We start from the raw sequence: 23,179 nt of genomic DNA, 5'->3' as shown, positions 1-23,179 counted from the left end.
GGCTTTAGACGTAGCATACCCCTGGTCTCCAATTAAGCCCTGTTCTGAATCCATAACCAAACTTATGAAACGTGTGTGTGGGTGTGTGTGTGTGTGTGTGTGTGTGTGTGTGTGTGCGCGCAAATTATTAATACACCAGCTGCACAGGCTCATTTACATAACATAGCGGTCATCACAAACGCAAATCCTAGACCGGAACCGTACAAACGGGATTGTTGACAGAGAATCATTCCGGTACTATAAATTGATGTGCGTATAAACGAGAAAGTCACTTCAAAAAAAGAAATATTGTTGAACAAGATGTTAAAGAGAAACGGTGGTTTTGATGTTGATAAATTGATCGTTTTGGCCAAAAATTATTTGGAAAACGAGGAAAAAGTTGAACGTGAATATCCGGAAACATTTAGCAACGCAGAATTGAAAACTGAAATCAAGAATCAAGTTGATAAGGTGAAATGTCGCAGCGCCAAGTCATTACACGATCTGCTCGTGGGCATGTTTGAAGACGGCCACGTGAATGAGGGCCGCATTATTGTCACACTTCACGTTGCACGTGAATTTGCTAGTTCCAGTAAAAACAAGGAGGAATATTCTGAAACGTTAACCACATTTCTTAAGCAGTTATTGAAGTGAGTAATATTAGCGATCATATTGTGTGTGTGCGTGCGTGTTGCTGTAGTATTGCGATGGCGTCCAGACGCAGGCACGGTTCTAATGAACGTCACGAAGACAGTAAGAAAGTAAGAAAACTTGATACTGTGTGGATATCATCTGATGATGAAGATGATGATGATGATGGACCTTCAACGTTAGCAAAATCTGCTACCGTAACACCTTTAAATTATGAAATATTTCAACGGCCGCCGAATAACGTGCCCGAAATTGATTCGGAGACTGAAGTTCAACCGGAGCAGCAGCAGCATACAGGTGATGTATACGACGACGGGTTTTTGGAACGTGATACCGATTCGTCGTACAGAGTACAACACGACGACTCAAAAAATAAGATAAGAAATCTTCATTTTGTAAAAGATAAAGTAAGCGGCAACATTTGGTATAAAGTACCGAAATGGTTGGACGCAAACGCCGTAAACAACTTTACCAAAAGAAATGAACCGTTTACAATTGAAAACATCGTTTCGTTTACAAAACTGTCTGTGTACTTGAACAATACAATTGCTCTGGATAAAATCAAGCAAATGCTCATAAACACAGGCATTGTATTCCCAAAAATCTCAACGGATACAATTGAAACAATTTCGAAAGAAGCGACAGTAATGTTTTTTGATCCGATTAGAACTGCAGTTGTACTCCAATTGATTCACGCGACAATCCAACGGGAAAAAGCATACGCAATATCGAGTGTCATTGCCGATTCGTTGATTTTCTGGGCACCGCTCATTCACGATTTGTTTGTTAAGAAACCAGATTTGATTTCCATGTGGATGTCTCAGATTCCGCCATGTTTCTTTGACAAATTACTGAGTCGAAACGCTCGCAAAAGCGGTTACAATGCAGACGTGAATCGGTTAGTGACCGTATGGGTTGCATCATTGCCCGACAACAAGATCAACGCGACAAGCATGGGCATTCTTCTCGACTCGTCCGTATTCTCGCCGTATAGAATGAACGAACACAACAACAACGTCGTCGTCGATGATTTACGAACCACCGACAGAATCAAGACGCTCTTGAAAATGTCTGCTCGACCACCGGAACGTCAACTTGCCTGTCAGGACACACCGAACGCATCTGTTTTTACCGTTCTTTCTTCCGGTGACGTGTACATGAATCACGCGTTCACAGGTACAACCATACTTGTCATTCGACCATTGTTTCATGACGTAACAATAAAGGGCGTTTTAAGTTGCACGAGTAACAAGAACACACTGTACGCCGTCTTTGAAACAGATTTTCAAGTGTACGAGTGCACCAGAGAAACCCTGAACAAGGGCGGTATAGCAGAATGGACTAAAATTGGCGAAATGCCTGTCGTTTGCCGGCATCGTTGTGGAATGCAAATGTTTTGTTTTCTGGATAGATTGCTAGTGTTTGTTGGTGGTAGATTCGAAACCGGCGCACCGACTGACATGTTAGACTTTCTAGGAACCGACACGAGTAGATGCGATACTGAAAAATATGGATTCGTGTATGACACGATACGAAAAGAGTGGTTTGCTTTCAATACGACGTATCGTTATTACTCGAGTAAATGGTGCAAAGGAAACGAGTCAAACGGTGAAATCGAACTGTTCACTATCGGCAACGTCATGTGCACTAGAGCTGAGCCTAAAACGGTTGTTTCTAAGCTTTCAATAATCTCGAGCCAATTGATGGCCGACGTTGACATTCCGAACAGAATACTTCCGTCTCGTTTCGTTGATAATTTTGCCAAATCATACATTCGACACTTGGACAAAAACACGTCGCTTATACACGACAGTGGACACATTTTTGTTGTCAACAATGAACATGTTTTCAAACGTAATGAAAAACACGGCCCGTGGTTCAGGCAAAAAGTCAGATCAACCGTAAAGTTTCCTTTTTTTACGACGTATTAGACGGAATACCACGCATGATTGGCGGTTACAACCCGGCAACAAGGTCTTGGCATTCTATGGCTCCAACCAAATTGAACAGGTTCGTAAAATTTGAAAACGCCGGACCTCGTCCTCCGTCACACGTCATATCAGCGTCTATACGAAGTGGATTCTCAAAACATTTTCATCACGTTTGCATGCCCGTTACAGAACATAATGAGACAAGACATTGGCCTTTGTTTTCGTTGGTATCGCTTTACATCAGAACCAATTGTGACGCATGGATACAGAGGCGTTGAAACACATTTTACTACTACTACTCATATTACTACTACTACTTTACCACCATCGTTGTGTAATGTGCATCGATGAACGTCCGGACTTGTTAATTGGATCGGTGTACGTTGACGGAGTATCGCCGTTTCTATATCACGACGCATGCATTAGAGAGAGCGAAAAATATGCGTGCATTGACATCATCGAAGACGGTACTCATATTGTTACGTGTTGTGATGAATGCGATCGATGGGACGGTATGAAATATTCTTTAGAAACGTGTAGCCTAAACCGATCGGCTGATGATCAATGGCTTCTCGTACCGGACAATGATGGATGCGATCTGTTTGGTTCTCATTGCTTTTTTCCATTAGGTGAAAACGTGGGAAGGTGCGTTCCCGCTCTGTTTGGTTATCCAGAAACTATTCCCGTATCGGATGAGTGCTTTCAACGATGTAATGTAGACGCGGCAGTATATGAGCCGATGTCGATAGAAATCTTGTGCGTATGCGACATTTAAAAATTGTATATATACAGCACCAAACTTTAACTGCAATGCAACTATGTTATCTACATTGCTACATTAAGTAAATTGAAAAAAAAAAAGGGGGGGGGGGAGGAGAGGTTGGGGTTTTTACGTAATAAGCTGTGTTTATCAGTTGATTTTATTTTGTACACTTTTACTATATCTTGTTTTGTATTCATTTGTGTAAAGTAATGATCTACTGTATGTATCGATGTAAATTGAGGGGGGGGGGGGGGGGTAGGATAGTTGCTTTTGCCTTTTTTTACTTTTCTGTTAATTGTTATATTTTATATTGTGAAGGATGCACCTTTGTGCTAAGTGTGCTACCGATCTAAAGGTGTAATTCCAAATAAATAAATGCAAAACTTTTTGTATGTAATTCACTTTTATTTTAATGTTGTCACTTTCTTATGGATTAATAAAAGAAAATAAATTTGATACAGCACATTTTTTTGTTTTTGTTTTTCTCTCTCTCTATCTCTCTCTCTCATCTCGCTCTTATAGAAACTGATGTTAAGCATTACTAATGCGTTCTCCACATCTCCCCCCCCCCCCCCGCGCGCGTCTATATGGGTCGCGTCACAACGAAAGGAGCCGCCGGCCTTGTGTCGCAAAAGCTATAATATTGCTATAATTAGCTTTGAATGTTGGAATAGTCAATTTAAAATAATTTTTTTTTTCTTACATATTCGACATATTCAACTATTATAGTTTACTTGTCCTTAAAACTTAATTTTGTTCCAAAATACATACATTTTGACGTTTTTTTATAGACAATATTGTAAGGTTTTGTGTGGAATTCTGACTATTTCAGCCGTAAACGGCCGGCCAAAAATCATCTACCTTATTTTTCAATCGAATGTTCCCGCCTTTCCAAACATTGTCACAACTGGTATGGTTTTAAAGCTTGTAACGTCATCTTTCAGAATATCATGAATAAACATTTAAATATGCAATCATAGTCCAATCACAATCACTTTTATAAAGGCTTCGGCCTTAAATACAGCCAAACAAAAGGGACTAATCGCGTCCTCTGATTGGTCAATCACTTGTGAACGTGCGTAGACGTATTGTTTACTACCTTGGTAAGCTGTTCGCACGAGGTTTACAGTGTGCTACTACATTATTGTCCTACTTTAGTGTTATAATTTACAATCTTTTAATAAACTATACTATAATTCTTTTGCATCATTCAAATTAATAGTTTGATATAATTAATAGAAATGTCTAATTCTGATAATGAACGATCGGAAAAAGTCATAGCTGACGCTTTAAATGCTAGCCTTCTTGCTAATGCTAAAGCCTGGATGATGGGGATAGACGACGAAGATTCTGACGGCGAGGATAGTTATTGAAAACGAAGAAGAATGTGTAAGAATTTGTATAGGCCTAATCATGATCTAGAGTAGAAGTGAGTTATGTTAACAGATTGTGTGTGCTCAAAATAATCCATTAATCAACATAATTATGTAATTTTTAATTGTTGTATTTTATATATGAAGATGATAATAAAATTGAAAGAAATTAAAGTGTAATCTATACTCGTATTCATTGTTTAAGTGTTTAAAATTTCATGTAGATTCAGTAATAATAACTAATGGTATCCAAGGCGAATGTGTTGTGGTTATTGAATAAAACCAATGTAATGGTCCACTGAACTTAAAAGGCTGTTTTCTAATTGTTGATAATCTATTGAATTCGGAAGTAATCTATTGAATTCGGAAGTTCTTGGTTGAAATAGGGTCATATCTTAATTGCCTTGAAATAAATTATAAAGCAAGTTACATTATTTTTTTTAGAAAGCTTAAAGAATGGAGATTAATATTATAATAATAATTTAAAAAAAAAAAAATAATTTCAACCCAAAGCTCCTTTTGTGGTGACACGACACATATCTCTTTTGTAAAATAGGATGCAAACTAAACGTCGCCGCGCGTCTTTGGACACTCACACTCACACATACATTAGGCTATTATGGGGGGGGGGGGGGCGAGGGAAATGGTAGATATAAAAAGAGAAATTTTAACAGAAAAAAAAGCACAACAAAACGGGAAATGATGCTGCGAAGATCAGTAACTGAAAAGCTGAGAATTCAAAGAACAGAATACTTTGAAGGGAGATTTAAACGAATTCTGTTGATCAAAGGCTACGATGTACATCGAGACGTTTACACAGACCATACCACTCACGAAATTTATTATGACCATCAATGGTACATTCCGGGGGAAGCGGATGTCCGGATTTCGAAAAGTATGGACTTTCATCCAACGATAGCACACACGGACTTGTTAGGAAAACCGATATTGAAAATGATGATCGCATATCTACTCCAGGGAGCGAATATAGAATTCGCATACACTGGTCGACGTAGGCCTACGTATTTCATTGAGGAATTGGACGAGTATCTGCAAGGAATTCGGTTGCAATACATCAAAGGCGTAATTGTACAGTTTTACGATTTTACAAAGACAGGAAAGAGGGAAGTCTTGACAACTTTCTATCATGATGTAGTAGAGAACATTTACGTTCCACAGGGACTCTCTCCTCTTCCAAAGTCGTTTATAGCAGGCACGCAGATGGCTATGCAAAAGGAATATAAATTTATCATGAAGAAATTACATCCCCACATGACACCGGAGCTCATACAAGAATATTCTAAATTCACTACATCTGATATTCCGGACGACATTCGCATTTCCGAAAGATTCCGTCTAAAGAAGAGTGAAGAAGAAGCTGACAAAGACGATGTAATGAAGACATTTGTAATATTTCAAATTCATCATGATTGAAAAAAAAAAAAATATAGAATGCATTTGCTTTTTCTTTTAATAATTCTTTTTCTCGAATAAATATCATTTTTATTACAGAACATTTTTGTTTTGTTATTATTATAAACACATGTTATGTATACTTGTTATATAAAAAAATCGATTTCTTCAACCCGTTTCAAGAAACATCTCAATGGGAACCAATACGCCTGGCTCGCGGACATACTCACAATCGAGCCAACGATAGCCGGATGTCTCGTACAATCGTTTAGCGAAAAGACGTTCGTCGAAGAAACACATATTATGTAAAGTTAACTTGACGACGTTGATGATTGGTGTCATGAATTCAGCCATGCCTGCCTCGTCGATATTCATTTCGATCAGGTTCAAATGCCTCAGTGCGGTGTTGGGGCTCGTTTCCATCTCACCGAACGGATCACCTTCGCAATTCTTTATCGTTATCGTGTTCAGGTTCGGATGTTCCGACATGACAACAGAAAGAAAACCTTCGTCCACTATTGAATTTAGCAGAAACAAGGTGGTCAAAGAGTCCCAGCTCATCAATCGCAAGCCGACTGACATGTCGACTCGGTCATCCGTGTAGCCGTCCAACGAAAGTTCTAGAGAGGTTTCTTTTGAAGATTCGGCGAAATGGTCGATGGCCGCATTTAAACTGGTCCGATTGACCATCGGCATCCACACTGTGTCTTCTTCGTTTCGTGTGTAAGGACGAACCTTCAACACTTCGGTTTCTTTCCACACGGACGAGACTGTGATTAGGTTAAAGTAACGTCCAACATCTGCCCCGTTGGAGCGGCCGTCGTACACGATCAACAGCCTGTAGTTCAGATTTTGATCCGTCTCCGTCATGTCGCAGTCGGTCAGTACCACGTAGTAGGTATATTTGCTAGAAAATCCATCGGGAACCAGGGTTTGGCGAACGTCGTCCAAGTGCACTTTCATGTTTTTGCAATGTATCGATGAATGTCCTATTTTGTCCGACGGGATTAGTTGATTGGCAGCCGGGTGGAAAACAACACCGGTGCACGAGTCCAATTCCAAATACTCCAAGCAGACCACCGTTTCTTCCAAGATGCGATGCAGTGTTCCCTCTCTAAAATGCACATTCTTCAGCACTAGGTTAGACATGTAGAATTGCGGCAAAGTCGATTGCGAATCGAGAACCGGCTTAAACTTTCGCTTCACGCACATCAACAGGCTTCCGGCGGATGGTCGGCAGCTTTGAAACGTGTCAACCGTACCGTGACGTTTACGTTTGCACAGTTGTACGGCCGCCTCGGTTGCGATCAATTCCAAATCGCCCAACAATCCGGTCATGTAGGGACTTGAGTTGGCCAACTCTAACTGAGACACGTAATCCATGAAGGAGAAAATGTACAGCAGCAATTCGGTCGGCAGGTTGCACAAATTACAACGGTCGTTCGTTCGTTTTTGACATCGTTTCGCTCGTTTCCTTCTTTTTCTTCTTCCTGCCATTTTAATTCTTTTTAATTTTTTTATTTATTTATTTTTTAGATGTCTTTTCGGCAAAATCTGACATTCGACTGAGATGTTTTGGAAACGTCAAGTTCCATTTTATGCATTCTTAGCGAAACGAATAATTCGCTAAAGCGTATATAGGTAAAGTATCTGAAAGGTATACGAGCTTTTGCGTGCCTGATTCGATTTTGTATGCATGTGAACTAGTAATGCATCTGTTATCGAATACGTTTCGATATTATTATAGTAGGTTTTGTTTGTTTCTTGGCGGATTATAATGTATTTTAAACTCTATTATTTAGTCTTTATTATAATCCACAACAAACGCGGTGGGTATAATATTGCACCATCATTATTTTATGTGTGTGTATTAAACATAGCATCTAGGGTGAATATTAGTCTTTATATCGACGTCATCTACAACAAACGGTGGGTATCTGACGTATTTCATAACGCATCCAGATTGCAAGCGTGGGTATAATATAGCACGATCATTATTTATGTGTGTGTGTATTAAACATAGCATCTAGGGTGAATACAGTATTAGTCTTTATATCGACGTCATCTACAACAAACGGTGGGTATCTGACGTATTTCATAACGCATCCAGATTGCAAGCGTGGGTATAATATATAGCACCATCATTATTTTATGTGTGTGTGTGTGTGTGTGTATTAAACATAGCATCTAGGGTGAATATTAGTCTTTATATCGACGTCATCTACAACAAACGGTGGGTATCTGACGTATTTCATAACGCATCCAGATTGCAAGCGTGGGTATAATATTGCACCATCATTATTTTATGTGTGTGTGTGTATGTGTGTGTATTAAACATAGCATCTAGGGTGAATATTAGTCTTTATATCGACGTCATCTACAACAAACGGTGGGTATCTGACGTATTTCATAACGCATCCAGATTGCAACCGTAGGTATAATAATATTGCACCGCCATTATTTTAGCATCTTACGTGTACTAAATATAGCTGACATCATCATGGGTAGGTGACATCATACAAGTATAATGTATTATAGTACGACTCTCCGTTTACAATCACTATGCAAGAGAAATGGATTTGATGACACTCGTAGTGTTTGTGCTCTCGACGACCAATGCAATGTCCATATTGTACGGTACGTTTTCGGCTGCTCAACATAGGTTATCAATGTCTGATTATCACCGGGAGTTTTACAATAAAAACTCACGAGACATTTGGATGATGTAAGTAAGAAAAAAAATTGTTTTTCTGCTTCATCTTCTTCTATTACTTTTCTAATTACTTATGCATAGGTCACGTCTAGGCTAGGTAGGCCTAAATTGCATGTATTGCAAGTTGCTAGCCAGGTAGCGATTTTAAGGCTAATCGTAATTCTGCTATTTTATTATCAAACAATATGTACTCAAAGAAAAATGCGCGTATATGAACACATGAGATGGGAAAGATTAGACCCACGAGAATAAAAAATGTATTTTTGTGTAATGTTTATTGTTTAATTTTGCTGACTTATATTAGTATTACTCGGACTGTGTCATACCTAACACACACACACACAGCTACTACTTGAATAGACATGGGTTTAGAGACTAACATTAGGCCTAATACATGTAGTATTAATAGAAACTATCATTTTTTAACACGTAATTCTTTAGTAATAAATTATATTAAAAACACCATAAACTAAAGGCTGATTATTTTGACAATCCACACAAAACGCCGTTATTCTTTTATGAAATCGCACGCCGCAACCACAGCGGAGATAGGCCTAGAATCGTACCGCGCGCGCACTTGTGTAATCACTTCTTGTTGCTATATGCTTCGGGTGCAAACGGAACAAGAACATTTTATTAACTGATGAATTATTCATGTTTATTTTGTGACGTTTCATGAGGGGTCCCCAACTTATGTACGAAAAACAAAATCGCAGCCAGGTAGGCCTGTCCCCCAAAATGTATTTTATTGTTACTGCTTTTGGAATACCTGTACATACAGTCAATATATAAAGTGTTGCATGTAGTATGCCTATGGACTTAGTGAGTTATGTTTTGTATAATCCACTGTGTTGTTGCTGGTAATGTGTTTACATTGATATAGAAAAGTTATAATTTTGATAATATTAATGTAAAATTGTAAAACTTAACATAGGCTAGCCTAGGTAGGATGGATATCTGGATGGGGTGGACTGGGTAATAATAATGATTAAATCAGCGATGATGTCCAGTATACTAGCTAGCCTAGGCCTAGTAGTTGTTAATAGGCATTTGTGTGTGTATATAGGCCAAAATTTAAAAGTGCCGTAAAAAATTTTCCCCAAGACCCTGGGATGGGAATTTTTTTTCTGACATTCTATATGGTATACTCTATCAGAAAAAAAAGAAAAAATTTGTCCTATAATTTTTTCCCGCAAAATTTGTACTGCACCCAGGCTACTTGTAATCGTCCTGTTTCATCATATTTTTTTTTTTTCTGTATTATACTTCTTTCCTTCTGTCATTTTTGTGCGTCACGTTTCTCTAAAACGTGTAAACAGAACATATCGTAACTTTGTCAACATATCGACATTTACGTGAACTTGTGCACCTCCTATTTTTGAATGACGTCAGAGTTGCGCAACATGAATTACGCGTGTTTTTATGAATTTCAATGATTGATCATAGATTATAAACCAAAAGTTATTTTGTATTGACACTTAGTGAAAATTTAAGTCATATTAAGGGCAAACTTTCAATGGATTAAAAATGGCATGCTTCACAAGGAGTTACGCGCTTACGCGCATTTAAAATTTCAAAATGCGCAAAAATAATTTCTAATCAACTTTCTACGCTGATCATTCCCACGCGCACGAAACATTTTACGCGTAAGCTGCGCATGGAGCATGAAAATCATGTGTTTTTTTCTTGAATTATGATTTTACAGCCTTTCCTAGTCAGTTTAAAAAAGATTAACATCATTTCAAATTAAAATGACGTCATACGAACATGTTGATTTAGACCATTTGTGCGCGTTTTAGTTAAAAAAGTTATAAAATATTGTCAAAATAATGCCAATTTTGAATCTATTATAGCTCTTCGGGATCAAAGGTTTACCCCAATTTTTTTAACTTATTGTGTAAGATGATAAATTGTAGATATGAATTCATGCAGAATTTTTACCTCTCGGATGTTATGACGTCATCGTATGGCCACACGAATGTAAAATATAGGATTTTTGTCTGTTTCGTTATTGCTCATCATATTCAACAGAGCGCATCGCGCTTATACGTATTCCATTTCCCCCGAGATTTTAATATTGTCTACGTTAATCAACTATCTTCCGTAAGAGTTAAAAATATTTTAATTTTTATGACGTCATCATGTCTAAAAATGTAAACAACGTGGGTCACTTATTTTCATTTTTACAGTAAAGTTCAATCTGTTATAGCTCGTCAGAATAAAAAGTGATAATCATGATTAAAACGTTTTCTGGACGCTATTGGATTGTAGATACGAATTCATGTAAACATTTTGCCAATCAGATGTTGTGAAGTCATCATATTGCCAGTTGAATAAAAAAAGTCGTATTTTCATATTTTGCGTGATAGTTCATAACATTTAAAAGGGTGCGCATCTATATTTTACGTATTCAAATTTCTTTCACACGTTAATATGTTGTTCCTGAGATAATTTCCTTCTGAAATTGCTATCTAAGTGTTTCATTTTGATACCGTCGCCATGTTAAAAATTGGAATAAATGGCGGGTCCCGTAATTTCACCTATTTTACACTGTATGTAATATGTATACAGATACTGTTTGCACTGTATATACTATATGACACAAAATTGACAGAATTCAGCACTAACAGCATATCATATTCTTCAGTTCTTGTCATAATGCCATAATCTTTATCTGTGTGCAATATTCCAACGTATGACGTGCACGTGGCGTTTGTCGTGGTGCGGATAACTAACTCGTCACAGTGACGAGTTTCATGTCTAGTTCTTCTTTCTTTCCCGGATTTTTGTGAGCAGCATTCCCCTATTGCTTGTGAATATATCTTTTGTATAAACTTGTCATTATATGGACATTTACCTGAAGTTGTGCACCTCCATATTTTTAATGACGTTAGAGTCGTGCAGTGTAAGTTACGCGCAATTTTATGAATTTCAATGATTGGTCATAGATTATAAACCAAAAGTCATTTTGTATTGACACTTGGTGAAAATTTAAGTTCATTCATTCATTCAATAATACATTTATTTAAGATGGTCACAATATATAACAAACAATATTACAATAAACAATAATAAACAATTAATATAAGACCATCTTAGGGATCAAAATTAGAAGTAGAACTTGTCTCACATTGACCCCTAAAATAATAATAATAATTCAAACAAAAATAAGAACGGTACCGTATAAATATACAAATACAACGCATACAATTAAATAAATTATACAATGCGCAACATATTTAGTAGGTTTGGTAACAAGATAAATAAAGGGTTTTTATATGCTTTCTAAATGAATTTACAGTATATAAATGATTTATGGCAGTTGAATCTAGATTATTCCAATACGTTGGTCCTAAATAAGTAATAAAAAACTGGCTTTTTCTAAGTTTAACAAATGGAACATACAATTTATGTGGATTTCTTATGTTATAGGTATGATCTAATAAACGATTTGAAAATAACATTGAAACAGACTTTGGTAGTAAACCAGTAACATATTCAAACATAAAAGAAGTAACTTGAAGTTTATGAAGGTCATATATTTTTAAAATTTTAAGTTTTTTAAACAAAGGTTCTGATGCAGATGTAGATTGTTCAAAGTTTAATAATCGAACAATACGTTTTTGTAAAATGAAAATTCTATGTAAATTTGAAGGATAATCAGCTGCCCATATAATATTGCAATAAAGTAAATGTGGTAATATCAGCGAATTATACAAAGAAAGTAAAATGTGTTGAGGAAAAAAATATTTTATCTGGTTTATAACACCAATGCATTTAGACATTTTGATTGAAATATTTTTCTGATGACCGGTCCAATTTAAGTTTTCATTAATTAAAATTCCAAGAAATAAAGTTTCGCTTTTTCGGTCCAGATTTTTACCATTTAGAACAACTTGAATGTTTTTGTTACTTAATTTATGCCTGTTTCGATGGGAGTGAAATATAATGAAATTTGTTTTTGAAGTATTAATCAATAATTTATTAGAAGAAAACCAATTTTCAATCTTATTTAATTCTAAATTAAAGGTATTTACTAATAAATCAATATTTTTGTTTGAATAAAATAAAGTTGTATCATCGGCAAAGGAAACAATATTCAGTGTATCACTAACAAAGGTTATGTCATTTACGTAAATAAGAAATAATAAGGGTCCAAGGACCGACCCCTGTGGTACACCACATGGAACGTTCTTTGCCGATGATTTACAGTTACCAATCTGTACATATTGTTTACGATTACTAAGATAACTAATAAACCATTTTAACGAAACACCTCTAATGCCATAACGTAACAGTTTTGAAAGTAAAATATCATGATTCACAACATCAAAAGCTTTGGATAGATCAAGAAAAGTGCTTAACAAAAATTCTTTATTTTCAAATGCATTATTAATTGAATGTATAAGTTCAAGCATAGCGTGACAGGTAGAGTGTTTTTTACGAAAACCATATTGATGATTATTTAGGATGTTATGTTTAGTTAAATATGTATAAAGACGAGTATGCATTAATTTTTCTATTATTTTTGAGAGAATGGGGAGAACGGAAATCGGTCTATAATTGTTAAGTAAGTTTGCATTTCCCTTTTTAAAAACTGGGACCACTTTAGCTAATTTTATATGATCAGGTACGATTCCTGTAGTAAAAGATAAATTGATAACATAAGTAAAAGGAATTAAAATAAAAGGAGTAACTTTTTTAAGAACAGAAGGTGTAAGGGAGTCCTGATCCTTTATTAGAGTCTAGACTGTTGATCATGTTCAACACTTCATTTTCAGTGACTGGGTTAATAAAAAATGAATTAATGGGTGGGGGTGGTAAATTCGACATTGGATCAATATTATTATCTGGGATGGAGTTGAGCGTTTTTAAACCGATTTCTGAAAAATATTTGTTAAAGTGATCACATATAGAGTTAGTATCATAAATAAATTCATCCCCAATTTTCAAGACTGAGGGATTTTTATTATTTTTTCTAGCTGGATTTAAAACAGAATTGATCACACCCCAAACTTTCTTAATATTTGTTTTGACTTGATTGAATTTTCTTTCATAATATTGTTTTTTTAGCAGTACGACAAAGAGCAATAAACAAATTATTATAACTTGTGTATGTTGTTTTGTCGTTTGGGCTCTGAGATTTAATATATTTTTTATAAAGGTAGTGTTTTCGTTGACTGCTTTTAAGAAGAGTAGGGGTCATCCAAGGCTGTTTGCATTTTTTATATTTATTTATTTTAATTTCTTTAGTGACCAAGTGTCGTTGATAAATACTAAAAAATATATCATTAAATGTATCAATAGCAGATTTATAATCAGCATTATAAACACTTGACCAATCAGCCTGCGATAGATCAAAATTTAGTGAATTTATGTCTGCAACATAATGTGAGTAATCAATTGAGGTGTTTTTAAAACATAAATCATAGTCAATTATTTGGAATATAGGTAGATGGTCAGAGATATCTGATATTATTATTCCGGATGTTATTTCAAGATTTATGTGATTTGTATAAAAATGATCAATAAGAGTCGCAGTATTTTTTGTAATTCTGGTTGGTTTCGAAATAGTAGGAAAAAAAGAATTTAATAAAATAGTATTTAGATAATTATTTATATGATTATGGTTATGAAATTTAATAAGGTCAATATTAAAATCTCCCATTATATTACAATATTTATTTTCAGAATTTATTTTAGTTAGTAGGTCATTTATTATTGTAGAGAAGGTATCAATATTGGAATCCGGTGGTCTATAGATAATGCCAATAATAGAATTTTTCTTATTTTTATGAATGATTTCTATAAATAGTGAGTCACATATTTCTTTTGGCAATATTAAGTCATTTCTGATATTATAATTAATATGGTTTTTAACAAACAAGCCAACACCACCTCCTGTTTTATTGCCAATGCGATCACTAGATAAAAAAGTATAATTATGAAGAAATGGATGCATTTTGCTTTCATTCAACCAGGTTTCAGAAAGGCCAATTATGCTGAATTTTAAGTTAATAGAATGTACGAGTTCGTTAAGTTTATCAAATTTATTAGATACACTTCTGATGTTAAGATGTAATAGAGATAGGTGATTACTATCTGGTAATTTGCCAGTAAAATTATTAAATATATTGATATCATGATATTTGCAATTATCAAGCGTGGATGACCTTAAATTAAGATGATCTATTAACATGTTGGATTGTTGGTCGAATTTTAGGTCGTTATCTATCAGAGGATTAAAATCAGCATTATTTATTTCTGGAGGTATATGTGATGCATGTAATTCATCAGAATAATCTATATCGTGGAATGGAAGTTGAGAAAAAGTTGTATACATCATATTAATTGTACAGTATCATAAATATAAATGTAATGACGTGCATATAAATTTATAGTTGCGCTTTTATAAAACCGACATGTCGAGAAAAATAAAATAATAGGTAATATTAACATTAAAATAATAAATATAATAATTATAATAATGACATTATATATTATTAATAACAATTTGACAATATAATCTTGCATAATTCTTATACATTTCTATCTACCTAGCTCCTTAGTAGATTTATAACACAAATTTTCATCTTTCTTAATAATAGCTCTTAATTTTCTTGTTATATCAAGGGCAAACTTTCTATGGATTAAAAATGGCATGTTTCACAAAAAGTTACGCGCGCAAGCGCATTTAAAGTTGGAAAATGCGCAAAATTAATTTCTAATCATATCTAATCTGATCATGACATTTTGAGCATGAGTAAAATTCAGACGCGTGCGAAAAATTGTACACGTATGGTGCGCACGGAGTACGAAAATCATGTTTTTTTCTCGTGAATTATGATTTTACAGCCTTTCCTAGTCATTTAAAAAAAGATTGACATCATTTCAAATTAAATGACGTCATACGAACACGTTGATTTAGACAATTTGCGCGCGTTTTAGTTTAAAAAGTTATAAAATATTGTCAAAATAATGCCTATTTTGAATCTATTATATAGCTCTTCAGGATCGAAGGTGACCCCCAATTTTTTTAACTTATTATGCAAGAAGATAAATTGTAGAAATGAATTCATGCAGAATTTCTACCTCTCGGATGTTATGACGTCATCGTATGGCTACACGCATGTAAAATATATGATTTTTGTCTCTTTTGTTATTGCTCATCACATTCAACAGAGCGCATCTTGCTTATACGTATTCCATTTTCCCCGAGATTTTAAGATTGTCAACGTCAATCAACTATCTTTCGCATGAATTAAAATATTTTAATTTTTATGACGTCATCATGTCTAAAAATGTCAATAACGAGGGTCACTTCTTTTCATCTTTACAGTAAACTTCAATCTGTTATAGCTCGTCAGAATAAAAAGTGACGCGCATAATTAAAACTTATTATAGAAGTTGTTGAATTGTAGATATGAATTCATATACAAATTTTGTCTATCTGATGTCATGACGTCATCATATGGCCAGTTGAATTCAAAAAGTCTTATTTTCATCTCTTGCGTAAATGTTCATTGCGTTTAAACGAGAGAGCATCTCACTTTTACCTGCCCAAAATTCTTCTAATTTGTATTAATGTAATTATTTAGATAATTAGCTTCTAAAATAGTTATGTTTATATGTCAATTTATGACCTCATCGTGTAATAATTGGATTTAAAAGATGGGTCTCGTAATTTCGTCTATGCTACACTGTATTTAACATATGTACAGTGTATTCTGTATAAATACTGTAATATGCTGTATGCTACAAAATAGGTACAATTCAGCACTGTAAACATATTTATTTCATTTCATATGCTTGCATAATAATTGTCGGCGTTCATATATATATAAACGTATGTGCATGTTGCGTTTGCGCGGATAACCCGAACTCGTCAAAGTGACGAGTTCAAATCTAGTTGGTTATCCGCAACTTAGTTGCAGGATAACCCTTGTGATTGTAAATATCTTTTTTTTTTCATCTTCTTTGTTATTCTTCTTTCTTTCCCGGATTTTTTTATGTCGCAAGAAACTTTGTTATATAACGTTAGAGTCGCGCAGCGTAAGTTACGCGGTATTTTATGAATTTCAATTATTAGTTATCCGCATTCAGCGGATAACTCCTTGTAACTGTCCTGTGTCTTTTATTTTGCATTATTAGTTATCCGTATTGAGCGAATAACTCCTTGTAATCGTCCTGTTTCAATTTTTAGTTATCCTCATTGAGCGAATAACTCCTTTTAATCGTCCTGGATCTTTTTCTGCTTCTTTCTTTCTCCCCCATTTTTGTGCAGAACGTATCTCAAAAACTTGTAAACATAACATTTCATAACTTTGTCAACATATGGGCATTTACGTGAAGTTGTGCACCTCCTATTTTTGAATGACGTCAGAGTTGCGCAACATGACTTACGCGCGATTTTATGATTTTTTATGATTGATCATAGACTAAAAACCAAGCATAATTTAATCAACTTTCTACGCTGATCATGACATTTTGAGCATGTCAAAAATTACCGCGCGCGCAAAATATTTTACGAGCGTGGTGCGCACGTAGCGTTAAAAATACATTTTTTGCCGTGATTTATGTTTTTTCAGCCTTTTTCTAGTAATTTTACCAACTTTTAAACAATTTAGACTTAAAATCAGGTCATACGAGCACGTTGATTTAGACCATTTGCTCGCGTTTCTGTTGAAAATGTTAGAAAATATTGTCAAAATAATGCCTATTTTGATTCTATTATAGCTCTTCAGTATCAAAGGTGACCCCAATTTTTTTAACTTATTATGCAAGAAGATAAATTGTAGATATGAATTCATGCAACATTTTTACCTCTCGGATGTTATGACATCATTGTATGGCCACACGAATGTAAAAAATAGGATTTTTGTCTATTTCCTTATTGCTCATCACATTCAACAAAGCGCATCTCGCTTATACAAATTCCATTTCCTCCAACATTTTATTATTGTCTACGTCAATCAACTATCTTTCGCATGAGTTAAAAATATTTTAATTGTTATGACGTCATAATGTGTAAAAATGTAAATAACGTGGGTCACTTATTTTCATTTTTACAGTCAATTTTAATCTGTTATAGCTCGTCTGAATAAAAAGTGATAGTCATGATTAAAACGTTTTCAGGAAGCTATTGGATTGTAGATACGAAATCATGTGAACATTTTGCCAATCAGATGTTGTGAAGTCATCATATAGCCAATTGAATAAAAAAAGTCGTATTTTCACCTCTTGCATAAAAGTTCATTGCGTTTAACGAGAGCTCATCTCACTTTTACGTGCCCAAAATTCTTCAAATTTGTATTAATGTAATTAATTAGATAATCTTCTAAAATTGTTATTTTTTATGTCAATTTGACATCATCGTGTTAATAATTGGATTTAAAAGATGGGTCTCGTAATTCCGTCCACGCTACACTGTATATAACATATACAGTGTATTCTGTAAATACTGTGCTATAAAATAGGTACAATTCAGCACTGTAAACATATTTATTTCATGTCATAGGATGGCTTAATAATTGTCGAGGTTCGTATAGTTTAAAATATGTGCATGTTGCGTTTGCGCGGATAACCTGAACTCGTCAAAGTGTTCAAATCTAGTCTTTATTCTTCTTTCTTTCCCAGATTTTTGTTGCAGCTATATCTCAAATGTTTGTAGACATATTCTTGGTATAACTTTGTCATAAGATTGACCTGTAGCTGTAGATGTGCAGGAAACTTTGTTATATGACGTTAGAGTCGCGCAGCGTAATTTATGTGCGATTTTATCAATTTCAATGATTGATCATAGATTAAAAACCAAAAGTCATTTAGTATTGACACTTGGTGAATATTTCATATCAAGGGCAAACTTTCTATGGATTAAAAATGGCATGTTTCACAAGAAGTTACGCGCACACGCGCATTTAAAGTTTAATAATAGATACATGCACATGAATCTGAACACAGTACCATTCAAATTAATATCATGTCTGTTAAAGTAAATATGATCCAACAAAGATCCGCCATCAGTTGTCGCACTGCACACGTACTGCTTAAAGCCATTCCGCGCCATGAAATCTGTTAATGAGGACTGTTTCTCATTGACTAAATTATCATTGAAATCACCAAGTATAATTGTTGGAATATTCAAGGGCATCAGGGCAAGCAGTGAGTCTAGTAAATGCATGAAATCTTTTGTTGATTGTGAAGGTTTTCTATACATAACGGAAACGATTAGTCGAAATGTTGTTGTCGTGAGAACAACTACTTTTGATTCTAGCCCAGTTACTGAGATCAAAGGAAGCTCCAATGGTCTTAAGTCTGGTGACGACGCACATATCATAACACCATGTCCGCCGGCGTGGTTTTGTTCATCTGGCACATTTTCTCTGAACGCTATATAGTTATGCATCATTAAAAATTGATCGATGGTGTGCTCCTTTTTCAATTAGGTCTCGGTAAAGCACATGACGTCTGTCTTTGCCAGAAGTTCAGATTCATGGTGGCTGTTCAAGTCACATAATTTCTCTAAGAAGTAGTGAACATTGAGATGACCAAGTGTGATCCATTCAGGTTTGGGAAGTTTGACAAAGTTTGGCTTTGGAATAGAATGCACCAATTGATCACGCATTTCATTCATTTCTGTTTCTATTTTTTGGCTGGTTCTAATTCCTGTCTCGTCAAAATCTGTGATAAAGAGACCATTAAAAGATCGCACACAACTAAATGCCACATAGGCTTGTCCTTGTCCAAACCGTCTGGAATTTTTCATACTAACAACAATCTGATCAACAGTGAGTCCTTGACATTTATAAATTGTCACAGCCCACGCTAACGTCAAAGGAAACTGCCTCCGGGCAATTTGTGCACCTTTTTTCCCACCTTTATCAAATTTACCTTCATGACGCTTAATTGGAACTGCAAGTGGGTATATGTCTTTCCATTGGCTTGTAGATCTCGCCTTTAGTCCAACCTGCTCATTATCAAAGCAAACAAGAACAGTTAGTACCTTCCCTTTGTCGTTTTTTACCACTGATGTAACCGTTCCTATGACGCTATTTACCAAACCATCTGCTGTGTCAACGTTATATGTCAGCATGACTCGTGCTCGTTCAGCTAGAATCAACACTGTGTGCAATCCCGCTGTCTGTCTGTCCCGCAAATCGGAACCAATCATTGAAACTTCATCAATGATGACCAGTTGTAGGTTCTCAAGTTTAGATTGCAGGGTGATAAACTTCTCAAACGTAAGTGGTTCACCTCCTTGTCCATATTTCTTGACTCTTAATAGCAAAGCAGAATGGACTGTCATACCTCCCACGTTAAAAGCTGCCACACCTGTTGGTGTTGTCAGAAGAACTGTCACATCATTTGGCTTTATGATCCGTGAAAGGGAAAGCAGCTTTGGTGTCTGAATGAATCAGTCTGATCACGTGAGTTTTTCCTGCTCCACCAGGTCCACTGAGAAAGATTCTGTACGGAATTACTTTCTGTTTGTTTTTGATGGCTACGTGTACCTCGTATATTTTTTAGAATCTTGTATGCATGGTTGCCCTTTATCAGTTCATTCATCTTCTCAACATTCTTAGTAAGGCCAACATTTAGACATGTACCATGACATTGTTTTCCGGCCGTTCTGCGAAATATAAAGTGGTTTATGTCACCCTGAACTTGTTTGTTTTCCACAGCATATTGTTCGCTCAGAAGATATTCAATAGATTTCGCAAAACGTCCATCCACATCAAGAAGTCTTTGATTGAAGTATTTCCGTGGAGCTATTTCAATTGGTCTTTCAGCTGTTAGAGCATTCTTGCCATCATGATATTTATCAGGATTCGATAGCTCTTCAAAATTAAGATCACAGAGTATCGGCTGCGGTTTTTCCGATTCGGCTGGAGCGACGCTTATCAATTTAATTTTAAGATCAGCGTTTTCTTTGACCATGCTAGTTTCATAGGGCAAGCCACGAATCTTTGAAGCCGCTTCAAAAGCATCAGCATCTTCAGCATCATTTTCATCACTGTCATTATTACCCTCTTCATTTATCTCATGTACTGCCAATAATTGATCAACATCGTCATCATAATTTTGCCACACAGATTCAGGCAGCTCGACATCGTTGTCATTATTTTCTTGAGCATAAGGTTCAAACACAACGTAATGAGACTGTCCAATCAATCCCAACATGAAAACTATGTTTCACCTCCGATCTTAGAGCGAACAGAATGCTTTAACATATTTGTTGTTGTATGAACAAACACGCACAAAGAAAACATATCTGCAATAGCTTGTAGTGAAATATGTTCACCCCACTGAGTTCCAGATTCTAAACGGTCCAAGTATTTTATCCATTGTATTTCTTTTCTTGTTTCGACATCGCTTATCAAGGAAATTGCAGGATCGTTGCCAGTTGGTTGCTCGGTATCTGCATTGGACAGACCATTGGATTCTACGCTAGCACAAACAAAGTCTCGATAGCAATCTGCATTGTCAACCATATATTTTGATAGACAACTTCGTAACTCCTTGACATTCAGCTTTGTGATCTCTAATCTTTCAAGCTGATAACACACGCAGTAGAAAATACAATCCCCATCTCCAGGAACATCGACAATGTTCATGTTATTTTCCTTTGCCATTGTGTTCAATTTCCCCAAATCGCTATTTTCGTCAACGTTACAAATTTGGTATGTGACTCCACTCGTTTCAGCAACCTCAGTGCATGTGCAAGCTTGGTCAAATTTCTCACCATCACTTTGACCGTTATTTTCTGAGTCACTGTTTTCATCGGGTGTTTTTAGATTCTCATCTGATTTTCTATCTGAACCGGTACATACTAAAGCTTGAAAGAGCTCTTTGTCATCGTTTTCAGCATCCAAAACCCAATTGTCTCTGATATCGATCTCGTGGTACCACACATGGTTTCTTTTCAAGTATCTCAAAGCTGTTTATACTCGTCCGATATCAACATAGTCATAGATATAATGCGAGGAATGTTTTAAACTTCTTTTAAACTTCATTGGAATTAGTTGTGTCTCCGATGGTAATCGTGGAAATAAAGAACATACTGTATCAAGTTTTGCTGGTACATTGACTGCGGGACCATGGATACCATGTTGTTTTCCACGAGGCAACCCAACCATCTTCATGAAAGGAACTTGTTGACATATCAATCTCAGTTCAAGAGCATTCAAATTTTTTAGCGCTCGTGGTTGGTCAGTCAAAGACAAATTATTAGCTTTTGCTTGCGTGGGCATTTTTCCTCGTTTGAGTGTTAAATGACAAGTTCTGCAAATCTATTGTTTCCCAATTGCCGATGTGATTCTGTATGAAAGTACATTTTCCAGCATTGATGGTTTAGCTTTTGGGTAGCGATCGCCATGTAATTCAACAACCGTTATTCTGAACATCATCCGGTGACAAGAGCAGCACACATAAAATGCCGAATCCTTAACATTTTTCAAAAAATCGGACACAATATCATCGTTACTAGGTATTTTTGTACGTCTTAGTTGTTTTATATTTTGCATCGTTAATCGGCTATTTTCAGTCTTTTCGACCGTTTGTCCGAGCACTTGTTGTCACGTCTTAGTGACTCGGTAGTCCTTTTTTCCCGAAGCCTCAGTGTTCTCTGTACACCAGTCTCCTTTTTCCGTCTTTCAGACACTGCATGTTTTTCTCTCTCAAGCCTTTCCTTAGTCTGGTTCCCAGTCTCTTGTTCACGTCTTTCAGATACTGCACGTTTTTCTCTCTTAAGTCTTTCCTTAGTCTGGTTCACAGTCTCTTGTTTACGTCTTTCAGACACAGCACGTTTTTCTCTCTTAAGTCTTTCCTTAGTCTGGTTCCCAGTCTCTTTTTTACGTCTTTCAGACACTGCACATTTTTCTCTCTTAATTCTTAACCTTAGTCTGGTTCCCAGTCTCTTGTTTGCGTCTTTCAGACACAGCACGTTTTTCTCTCTTAAGTCTTTCCTTAGTCTGGTTCCCAGTCTCTTGTTTACGTCTTTCAGACACAGCACGTTTTTCTCTCTTAAGTCTTTCCTTAGTCTGGTTCCCAGTCCCTTGTTTACGTCTTTCAGACACAGCACGTTTTTCTCTCTTTAGTCTTTCCTTAGTCTGGTTCTCAGTCTCTTGTTTACGTCTTTCAGACACAGCACGTTTTTCTCTCTTAAGTCTTTCCTTAGTCTGGTTCCCAGTCTCTTGTTTACGTTTTTCGGCCACTGCACGTTTTTCTCCATCAAGCCTTTTCTTAGTTTTTTCCTCAGTCTCATTTGCCCTCTTTGTTTCCATAGTTAATTTCTCCTTTTTGATCCTCAAATTTCTTTCTTCCTTTGTTTCAGCATTTTGTTTTAGAGCCATTCTTT

At 35.7% G+C, this 23,179-nt stretch overlaps 1 protein-coding gene across 6 annotated transcripts in view; it reads left to right on the top strand.

The window, feature by feature from the left end:
• LOC140058892 (plexin-A2-like) overlaps positions 1-23,179 on the top strand; it is a 59,628-nt gene that overhangs the window by 24,078 nt on the left and 12,371 nt on the right. For 4 of the 6 annotated variants that reach the window (XM_072104674.1, XM_072104669.1, XM_072104670.1 and 1 more), the window contains one exon: positions 7,647-7,751. The exons of the other annotated variants lie outside the window; for them this stretch is intronic. In XM_072104674.1, coding sequence (XP_071960775.1) covers positions 7,647-7,720 — 74 coding nt within the window. In that variant the 3' untranslated portion in view covers positions 7,721-7,751. The remainder of the gene's footprint in view (positions 1-7,646; positions 7,752-23,179) is intronic. 6 annotated transcript variants of the gene reach the window in all.

The sequence above is a fragment of the Antedon mediterranea genome, chromosome 9 (genome assembly GCF_964355755.1).
Source record: "Antedon mediterranea chromosome 9, ecAntMedi1.1, whole genome shotgun sequence".
Lineage (NCBI taxonomy): Eukaryota > Metazoa > Echinodermata > Crinoidea > Comatulida > Antedonidae > Antedon > Antedon mediterranea.
Note: the sequence above shows the minus strand (reverse complement) of the source record. Positions and strands in the feature narration are given on the sequence as shown.